The following is an 11,118-nucleotide window of genomic DNA, read 5'->3' as shown; positions in this document are numbered from 1 at the left end:
AGGCCGGGAGAATCCGCCTGTCCTGCTCCGGCGGCTCCTGTCCTGAAGCGGAAACCTGAGCTTGCAGCGCTTCTCTCAGGTCCTTCTCTGCAGCCCGGGCTGCCGGGCACACGAGAAGAGAATCAGCCCGCCAGCTGTTCGCAACAGCTGTGTGTTCGCTCCAGCTGCCAAGCGGCCAATAGGCGGAGTAGGGCCCACTCTGTGCCCGCCCCTAGTGAGGGAGGCGGAGGATCCCAGGGTCCTCCGGCTTTTAGGGGAAAGCAAACAGGGAAAAGCCATTCCGTTGTTAGCGTCCGGGCCCTGCATTTCTATCCAGTAGCTGCTGCCTCTGCTAGACTGGACTTTCTCCAACCTCCTCGTCTAATACCTACCTCAAAATTGCTGGAGGCTGCGGGGCTCTCTCCCTGAAAGTAGGAGGAGGAGGCAGCGGCGGATTGGTTTGCAAAAGGGAACGCAGTGTAGTTGCAAAAGGGGTTTCACTCCGGAATAAGTCCCCCTCCCACCACGTGTAAACGTACCCAGGCGCACACTACTCTCCCCGTTTGTTTGCCTAGAGCTGTCCGGCTGGCAGGGCCAGCGAACGACGCGGAAGATGCACACGACCCAGAAGGACACCACTTACACCAAGATCTTTGTCGGGGGCCTTCCTTATCACACCACCGACTCCAGCCTGCGCAAGTACTTCGAGGTGTTCGGGGAGATCGAGGAAGCCGTAGTCATCACCGACAGGCAGACCGGCAAGTCCCGGGGATACGGATTTGTAAGTCGTGGGGGTGTTTCTTTGGGGGATCGTTTTTGCCGCTGCTGCTTCCAGCGGGTGGAAACTTGCTGCTGGGTGGCACTGGGGCTACTCTGCATCGTTTTTAGTTTGGATCCGCTTTGTGGGTGGGAGGGATCCGACCGCTTTCTGGGGAAACTAAAACAAGCAGGGAAGCCAGCATTGTATGGCCTGTGGGGGTGGGAAGACAGGTGAATCCGGAGAGAAACTTCTTGTGAGGAAAAGGCCAGCATGCTGCTGCACCGTAGATCTAGAGGGCAGCCCTAGATAAAGGGTTTGTCTGACTAGGGGGGGAAGGGTACTGTGTTTTGAGGAGTTATTTAATTTTTTTGAGGGAGGGGGAAAGGATGGGGAATCTCTAATGATGGGGATTTGGATCGTGGTTTGCACATGAAAAGTTACGTGCAGATTTCTGGAAACAAATTAGGCTAGCTGGTTGTTTACTGATATGACTTAGATGTTTTATCTGAGGCAGCACAGAGGCCTCCTATCCATGTACACACCCCTAATATTTTACTGCAGCAAACTGGAAGCTTAAAATAACCTGATTTCTGTGTCTGTTTACCAGTTAAGCACAGAACAATGGAAAATAAAGGTATTTTTTGTACTTCAGTGAGTTTTAAGCTGAAGAACTAAGGTCCCTTTATTTCTGAATGAGAGCATCCACAAGGGGATTTAACGTGCTTTAACTAATGCATTTTAACTTCTTGGGCCTTTCATTAATTCCTATTAAAGTTCCTCAGTCTCTTCATGTAAACAAACCCGATTTATCTTAATTATTCAAACAAGCCCATTAGTTTTGTACCAAAAACATCTAGGGAGATGAAGCTTCATATTTTCCATACTGTCTTTTTGGGGAGGGGAAGCTAGTTGTTTTTAGTGAAAAGGTGACTTCTGCTTCTTTTTCAATGGAAAAGATGGTTTAATTCATAGCATTATATATTGTTAAGGTCACCATGGCTGATAGAGCAGCTGCTGAAAGGGCTTGCAAAGATCCCAATCCTATCATTGATGGCAGGAAGGCTAATGTGAACCTGGCATACCTGGGAGCAAAACCGAGGATAATGCAACCAGGTGAGGAAAGTCTCTTTTCTCCCTCCCCTGTCCTTCAACTAAGTTTCTGAGAAGAACAAAACTTCAGTCTGAGTTAAAATTAAAAAAAAGTCTCTCAGGCAATGCCACCACTTTCCATGGAGTACAGTGTGTGTGTGTTTTAATGTTGTACGTAATCCATAACTTGTTCGCTATCTGTAAAAATGCTTTCGTAAAAACTAAAGGTGTGCATGTGTATTGTACATAGAGGAATGCATGTCCCCTTTGAGAAATTTCCTCTATACAGAATTTCCACTTTGTTGGACACTATATTATGAATGAAATGACAAACACAATTTACAGCATAATTGAGGTAAAAGATTATTGCTAGGATACAGGAACTTCTAAATGTGCCCAGTCTTATTAACATAGTCGGTCTTCTAATGGGAACTTCTAAAACACATGGAATCTATTGCATTGAATGAAAAAAGGAATGGATTTATCACAAGGCCAGATCAGATCCAAAACTCACTCACTGATTTCATGCCCTGTTCAATACCACAGCTTCACAGCAAAATAAATGGGAATATAGTAGTGCATTAATGTTCATATTTTATAGGGGCCAGAGTGTGAACCCCTTACTGATGTTGGTGGGCTGTTAGTCACATGAGTAGACCCATTAACTTCAGTGGAAATACTCAGGTGGCGAAATACTCACATTGGTGGGTACTTAGTCACCTATGTGAGTACTTAGTTACCTGAGTGTTCCCACTGAAGTTAATGGGTTTACTCACGTGACTAAGGGGCTTGCAATCAGGCTCAACATGAATATTTCAGGAAGTATGAAGTCAGTGTATATTACAGTATGAGTAATTCTACCCTTATGTTTGATGCATGGCTCCCAATGAAGTCTGTAGAAACCACATATATGCATCCAGTTACAATCCAGTTTATAATTCTTAGGCTTTAGAGTTAAGGACTAGACTTTGCTGCTAGAAAACATTTGCTTTTAAATAACAGTTAAGTGAACTTCTCCTAGTTGTTGCCAAATAAGTTGTCTTTTTGAGAATTGGCAGGAGTCACAATCATGTACCTCTGCTTTAAATTGTAAAAAAAAATTATCTAAAACACTCATTCTGTAACCTGTGGGTCTTTGCTCCTTTTTTGAACATCTTTACTAGTGCTTGTTAGTGAAGGTTACTGTGTGTATAGCATAAATAAGCAGCTGATGGAATGCTCATATAGAGAATGTGATGTGTTTTGTTGGTAGGTTTTGCCTTTGGTGTTCAGCATCTTCATCCAGCTCTCATACAGAGGCCTTTTGGGTAAGTCTATAAAAGAGGTCCACAAACAAAGTGTAACCTTGGATGGCCTCTCACAGTACTGTCACTGACCTTATAATGCTGCCATTCAAATTTCCAGACTTAAAAACATATACTTGTAAATATGTTCTCTTTGGTAATGCTCTAAAGACCACAGCTGAGTTGAGTTATGTATACAAAGTATGCAGCCCTCCCAACCCAAGTGGCTCAGACTCGTACCACCCTCTGATAAAAGAAAGTGGTATGACTTTATAGAAGATCGCTGTGCCCCCCATATATTTATTTTTTCCCCAGCTTGACTCAATGTTATTTATCTCTTTCTAATCTGACAGGGATCGTTTACAGTTAAGATAACTGATCAGAAGGATATGATGATAAGAGGTGGAATAGTTCTGTTTGGAATTAAACACTGTAACCAGTAGACTCAAACACAAACAAGCTAAAATGGTGATTAACGATGCATGTATGTTTTTTCATATAGTCAATAGACCTCCGTGTGCTTTTTTTATTTATTTATTTTTTACAGAAATGAAGTGGTGTTGATAGCTAAACTGTGTGCTTTTATTTAATTGAAAAAGCTGTAGTGAAAGTTTTTTGGGGGTCCTCTTAATTTTGTTTTTGTTGTTGAGGAGTGTTGACTTTGCCATGGGGAGCAAAAGGACTATTTTTTTTAATTGCTTTCAAGCTGTAGCCTGTGACTTTTTTTTTTAACCATATTCGTATTTTGTATTGAGTGCTAAATTGTGTGACATCTTGATTTTTTTTTTTTTTTAATAAAGAAAATCAACATATTGCTTGCATGTTTATAGTTCTTGGTTTTGTTCCTTGAGAGGGGTATGAAGCGGTGTGGAGCTCTTTTGATTAACGTTGTGCTTCCACTTGAGCTTTCTAATTCCAGTCTTTAACTTCTCCATCAGACTTTAATATGTAGTGCATTTCCTTTTTTTTTTGTTTGTTTTTTTTTTTAAAAAAAAACAAGTATACTGTTCCTAAGTACTTCTAACACTTGCTTTTTATAGACCTAAAATTAGGAGATGAAGTCTGCTTAAATTTTCTGTCCTGTACCACCTCACTAATTCATGCTGACTGGGTCACTGCAAAATAATGAATTTTGCTAATTTAATAAATAAGCTAACAAAGCAGGAGAATGCATCAAAGGATGTAATTCGTTCAATTACTTGACAAGTGTAGATTTAAGATACCGTATCTTGCTATTATGAAATGGCAGTAGCTGCTCCATAGTTAATGGAAATGACGTTGATCATTTTCCTTTTGGAAAAGTTATGGGGATGGGAAATCAGTCTTCCAGAAACTTCACATACAACATCTTATCTCACAGTAGAGTGGTTTAGTGGTTTTCTGGGAAGCATGGTAATAATCAGGGAACTACTTTTGAAAATGTATCTGAAGCTCAATTACGATCTTTTTTTCCTGCTTCTTATAATATTCCCAGATATATGTCTTGCTGGCTTTGTTGGAGGGAAGTATCTCTTAATATTCTTGGAGAAATGGTGGGGAAAGTGGAAAGAATATGATAATAATTTGATGCTCACACTAAGAGAGGGGTTACTTACAAGGCCACGAAAGCAGAGTTACAAAGAGGAGCTGGTGGAATGAGAAGGGAGCAGCTGTGAGGAAAAGAGGAAGCACTTGTCTAGCATAGCACAAAAGGAGGAACTCTGACTATATACTGCTTAAGGGACTTAATAAAAATGGATGCTCTTCTCCAATCCATCAGCCTTTTCTGGTTCTAAAACACTGTATATCAATCTGAATTAGAGGCACACTTTTCAAAGAGGGGTGGTATGTGCTTTAATCTGGCAGAATCCAGTATTCATTTTTATCCTTGTTCCCTGCACCTTTTCTGTTACCTCCAGTTACAATAGATTATACAATCTACCTTCATGTTCAGGAGATGCACTTCCAATAATCTCCCACTAAACTCTTTATTTTGATCTATGCATATATTTTAGGGGATAAAGTTAAGGCTGGGGAGAGTAGTGAAAACTGAGTGGAGTAATAGTGATGACTGTTTGAGAAAGGGGAAAAGGCTGGGTTATGTAAGGCTCATTTTTCAGACATTTTAATGTTTGGGTCTGCTAAAAAGGACAGAATTTTTCTGTAAAGAGTAATATTTTGAGGTGATAGCTGGGCTCCATTGAAACATACTTTGAGTTTTAATTTTTTTCTGTGAATACTAGTAAGTGTACTTACATATACTATGTAAAAGTAAGTAATATGGAACCTCAGAACTGTCTTCTGTAAAGGGGAGAGAGTGCCATTTTTGGGTGGATTAATTAGCAGAGTGCCATTTTTGCATGTGAATTAATTAGCAAAGTACAAATTAGTGAGGTTCTACTTTGCTCTTGTCAGCAGTGCTCTGTCAGAGTTCCACCTTTCAGACAAAATGCAGTTACTTTCAGCATCACATTACATCAGATTTAGTGGGAGAATATACTTACTTCTGAGTACGGTAACCCCCTCCCTTCCTTGCTTTACTCTAGCTAAGAGAAGCAATGTTAGTTCCTGTTCATAAAATACTCATAGTTCTGGTTTATTTTTTCTATGCTATAGAGGTTAATTCTCCCACCCAAGTAATATTTCCTGATCTCATCCCCTCTTTACATCCAGAATCTCACTTACTATACGTGTGAGACCTAGTATGGTGAATCTGACCACAGTCATAGAAATGTAGGTCAGAACGGGACCTTAAAGAGTTCAGTGTTGGTTACTTATCCCACTATGACTCATAGCTGTATATTGAAACACCAAATGCTGCTATTTAATTCAAAATGAATTCATGTGTTTTTTTTTTTTAAATCTTTATTTTGTTCCATTGAGGTAGCTTCTCTTCCTTTGCATTCATAATTACCACTTAACATTAGTGGAAAATTACATGCATGAAGGGAGAGGTGGACATAAGATATGAATAGTTAGATCTTTTTCCCTGTTTGTCTAAGGACTGATCCTGAAGTAAATGGAAAAGTTCCCACCGACTTCAGTGAGAGCCGAATTAAGTCCCAAGAGGACAAGCTGGCCAGCGAATGGTTAGCTGATATCAAACACTTGCTAAGTCACCTCTAAATTTTACAAAATCCTAATAATTGATTATTAAGGGATGGAGGGAAGAGTTCTGACCTCAGTTGATAATTAAAAGATCTGTGTAACATCAGGCAGCTGATCATTTTGAAATAGTTGTGAAATGAAACTGCCATGGTCAAAGAAAACCGAATGTATATATTTTTCAATATCCTGCAGAAGGCATTGAGCACAAACTTAACCCCCAAAACATGCTTGGTTCTTTCAGTGTGCATATATAACTCTTGTTCTGGTATAAGAAGGCTGTTCAATAATGAACTTTGAATTAAATCTGCTAGTTAATTGTACTTACAAAGAACTGATGAAGCAATGCAAATCCAGAATACAAGGAACAGGTCTCATGCACAGTCCAGTAACTACTAGTTCAAGAATTCAATGGTATCATAATTGTTCTGTCCATTAATATTGAATTCCTATGTATTGCAGCTATTCCAGATCAGCCTAGGCTGTCTTTTTGTTTCAGTTTTGTATGCATAACACTTACAATAATGTATTTAGCAGTTTATTGTTACTTATACAGCTACTATAGTATTAAACCTAATCAACCTTCTAACTTTGCAAAAGTATTCTTACAGCTTAGGTTAATGAAAGTCTTACGTCTTATGGCAAGAGCACATGTATGCACCAAAATTATTTGGTGCTAAACATTGCCTTTTTTCTTTCTTTAAGGCAGTCACTCGAGGCAGTAAGTTTATGTAGTACAAAATGGGGGAAAAAATTCCTTGCCATAAGACTGTTGTATAATTAAAATATTATCCGAATATAATATTGTCTGTGATAAAGTAGTACTCTTTATAAAAACCTGACTGTTTTATTAAGGTGTCCCAGCACAATGGGAAACTGAGGTCAAAAGATTAAAGAGCAGTGTTTCAGTGTCATTGAGATGTATGCATGCTTGCCTTTGCAGTAGATAGACATTTACTTTGGCCTTATAAAGTCATTTTACTCTGCTTGAAACCCTTGTCTCATGACAGATGGATCAAAAATAGCCCCACTGCAGCTCACACTGTCAGTCACCATATCTGAAAGGGCATGATGGTGGGGGGCCTGCACAGGGTTCATGTATAATGCAGACTAAAATGCTGTTGTAAAGGGATAGTTTCGTAATTCACCACCTGTTTTATTTCTTGGCTTAAAGGAAACAAGTCACAAGGGTTTAAGTGGGAGCATGTGTATCTTTCAGTCTGGTTTTTAAAAAGAAGTTAAGTACATGTACAAGTGTTCTAAGAAATCCTCGGTAATGTCATTTGTGTTTGCACAGAGAGAGACCTAGAAATGTAGTACGTATTACTGTCTTCTTACTGTTTAAAGTAATATTTAAGCCATAACTACTGCTGCCCATTTGCTTCTACGTGGATGTTAAACTGACTGTTGGGTGTTAAGTTTTTATAATTTAAAAAGCCAATCAGATTTAATGCTTTGTTTTTTATCTTGGGATGACTTTAGTTGACAGTGTCCCATTTAATTGAACTGTTAACAACTGGAAGTAAAACAGTTATTTTATTTTCAGAAAAACTGTCTGGCTCTTAAAGCTGGAGGAAGAGGACAAATGGTAGCTCGAAAATTGCAGCACTATTTTTACAATGTAAATATAATGCTAAAAGGCTGGAGTTGTCTTTAGACTCAGCTGGAAAGGGAAATTTTTAACTTTCATGCAAAGTCTAAGGCTCTGATGCTGCATTAGGAGCTTCAAAAGCAGACTTGGTGGCTGCATAGAGCCCCACTGACTTCAGTCTACTCACGGATCCAATTGCAGGACTGAGGGATTAAGTGTATAATGAACATGGTATTACTCTACTCTAAAGCATGTCTTTAATATTACATGATACAATGGAATGATGGGATTCATTTGTATGCAGATCTGTGTGATGTGAGAGGATTACTACTGATATCAAAAGTAGTTCAATCATGGGCTAGTAAGTTAAGGAAGAAGGCTCTCTGATTTGGAGGAGGAGATGGGAGAGTGTATCTATTGACTTGTTCAAACAGTTATTTAATGAGCCATAAACTTGTTTTTTGCTTTTGTTAAACACCAGATCTATTTAGATTTAATCCTACCCCCATCTCCCAAAACTCTATGCTGTATGTCTTGCATAGAAATAAACAAGCTGGCACAAAACAGGACATCAGTGGCCTGATAGTCAAACAGGTTTGACCCTTGTGTCCTTATGACCTTTACAAAAGTGTGATGCACATGTACTTAGGAATCACTGTTATGAATTTTAATAGCATCTATGTAGCTTCTCCTCAATGGCCTCTTGTGACCGAGTGAGCTGCACTATAGTTCGTTTGGAAAGTGTGATTCGTGCTGTGTTTACCACACTTGTGAACTTTAAACTCCTTTGTCGCCTGTGGTTTTTTTTTGTTTTGTTTTTTTTTAATTTTTAATCAGGGTGACTGAGGTTGCAGAGAAATTAATGTGTGCTGAGTCTGCATAGCAATCTAAGTAGGGTTGCCACAATACAATTTTTTTTTTAAATAAGAAGATTTGGGGGTGGCGGGGGAGAGAATGCTGGGCTACAGAATTGACCAACTAAAAAACTGTTTAGCTGCATTATTTACTACTGGCAAACTGATTACAGTGACTACACTGTCAAATTGCATAGCTGTTATAATAAAACCTGTATTCATAACAAAGAATTTTACTAATAGTCAATGAGGTTAGTCAGAATTAGGGCAACAAAATCACTTACAAATTATTTTTAAAATAAACAATCCAAGCTTGGATCTGGAATAAACAAATTTAGCTTTTTTACAGATGTCTTAAGCTGACATCCCAAATACTGGCCCTTCTAAAGATTTTAAAGTGAACACATTTAGTGTTGCTTGATGGTGTTATGTTTAATGCTATTAAGTCATCGCCTAATGCTGGGCTTTTGAACAATGCATCTCTTTGTGCTATTGAAATGATACATTGGTGTATTAAATAAATCTAGCTATTGTGGCAACCCTATGCTCATAACAACAACTAAATTGAGTTTGTTTTAGTTCTGAATATGGAAATAGCACTTAAAATTCACAAGTTTTCCTCTAACTCTGTCTTCCATCTTTCAACAGGATACCTGCTCATTATGTCTATCCACAGGCTTTTGTGCAGCCAGGAGTTGTAATTCCACATGTCCAACCTACAGCAGCTGCTGCCTCCACCACACCTTACATTGATTACACTGGAGCGGCATATGCACAATACTCAGCTGCGGCAGCTGCTGCTGCCGCTGCTGCCTATGACCAGTACCCGTATGCAGCATCCCCGGCTGCTGCAGGATATGTCACTGCTGGGGGTTATGGCTATGCAGTCCAGCAACCACTCACTGCTGCAGCACCTGGGACAGCTGCTGCAGCCTTTGGTCAGTACCAGCCACAACAGCTGCAAACAGACCGCATGCAATAGCAGACGGACTTCTGAAGGAAGATAGATCTCTTTCTTTCTCTTCCTTTTTTCCAGCCTTCCAATATAAGTAGTTAATAAGAGACAATTAACATTTAACTAAGCAGCTTTAAGAAAAGCTATGCTACTGCAAAGTTAAAGATTTTTTTTTTTTTATTCCACTGTCTTCATACAGCATGCATCCAAATAATGTTGCTATTAGGGTAGGGAAGGGGTGGGGTGGGGGTACCAGTTTTCAGGTATCAATTGAGAAGAAACAATCTAATGTACTGTCATGAAAGCATGGCAGGAGTAACAATGGGACTTTATATTTAAAAAAATAAAAAGTAAATGTGTATTTTTTACAGTATCAGGGAAGCAAACTGCCTTTTACAAGTGAGAAAATATTATTTGAAAACGTTGAACCAGGGAAAAAAAATCAGTGAGCAATATGTAGCCTGTATCAAGTTTAATTTTTTTTTTTTTTTTAAAAATGTGTAAAGCACTGATTGTCATTTCTAGTTTTCACTGTGGCCTATAGAACTTGTTTTAGTGAGAAAATATTTTCTCACTATCTCATTAATGGGCATCGAACAATCTGAGGAACATGGCCGGTTGATAAAATGGTGGACAGGCACCAAAGTTATTTTCTTATCTGTCCTCTGGATGAGTGGAACTATGGAGCAAGTGATGTGGAATTAATGGGTGCAACAGCTGTAGAGACAATCAATAACACAGACAGTTCTGGAAAGAACACATCACTTGTGCTCGTTTGATGAGCTTGTCACTTTCTAATCCCTCTCTCCATCCTGTTTCACTTTTGGGAAACTTTAACTGCTCATGTCAGCTATTCTGATTCTGAAATAGGATCAGCCCTTTACTACAACAGCCTTCTATATCTATTTATTGCATCTGTTCATGGTTTGTGAATAAAGGCAGGAAGAAGCTTGCTGAATTTAAACCTTTAAGAACTGTTTTAAGGGAACTTCTTTTTTTCCTTTTTTGAAACTTTGTACAATTTTAGTATCTATTTCAGAATATTTAAAAATATTTATTAGAGAACATACAGTACAAGACAACTTTTGTTACTGAGATTGCAGTTCTTCAAGGGTTAATGGTATGTGATTTATACTGTGCCTTAATTGTAATGCTATTTAAAAAAAATATTTATTTTGAAAAAGTTTTACTATGCTGCGCTCTAAAGAAAGCAACTTTAGATGTGACACTGTAAAATTATGTATTCATCTCATGGCATAAATTATTTAGCAGGTTTAGATGTAGCATATTAAATATTAACCTAATCAATTAAAGATGTTGACTTGGATTTATTTAAATTCAGTACATGCACTGTATGAGGGTACTCTTTAATTAACACTTTTTAAGTTTTTACATTAAATATTGCTAGTTCCAGGCTTTTTCCTCTTAAGTATTTTTTTCATGTAGGCCTCTCAAATACATTAGTACAGATTTTTTTTTTCACATATCTGTATGTAGACTATTTTTTCATTTGCTTGAGAATG

General features: G+C 38.6%; 1 protein-coding gene across 3 annotated transcripts; it reads left to right on the top strand.

The window, feature by feature from the left end:
• The first annotated feature begins 212 nt into the window (after positions 1–212).
• On the top strand, positions 213–10,076 carry RBM24 (RNA binding motif protein 24). Of its 3 annotated transcripts, none has more exons than XM_032764322.2 (4): positions 213–760; positions 1,729–1,852; positions 3,081–3,135; positions 9,289–10,076. In XM_032764322.2, the coding sequence occupies exons 1-4, from the start codon at positions 593–595 to the stop codon at positions 9,620–9,622; spliced, it is 681 nt and encodes a 226-aa protein (XP_032620213.1). In that variant the 5' UTR covers positions 213–592; the 3' UTR covers positions 9,623–10,076. The 3 variants fall into 3 exon arrangements, with proteins under 3 accessions (XP_032620213.1, XP_074918949.1, XP_032620214.1); XM_075062848.1 differs by lacking the exon at positions 9,289–10,076 and adding an exon at positions 3,465–3,579 and having other exon boundaries at positions 240–760; XM_032764323.2 differs by having other exon boundaries at positions 649–737.
• The last annotated feature ends 1,042 nt before the right edge of the window (positions 10,077–11,118 follow it).

This window comes from Chelonoidis abingdonii, chromosome 2, assembly GCF_003597395.2.
Source record: "Chelonoidis abingdonii isolate Lonesome George chromosome 2, CheloAbing_2.0, whole genome shotgun sequence".
NCBI lineage: Eukaryota > Metazoa > Chordata > Testudines > Testudinidae > Chelonoidis > Chelonoidis abingdonii.
Note: the sequence above shows the minus strand (reverse complement) of the source record. Positions and strands in the feature narration are given on the sequence as shown.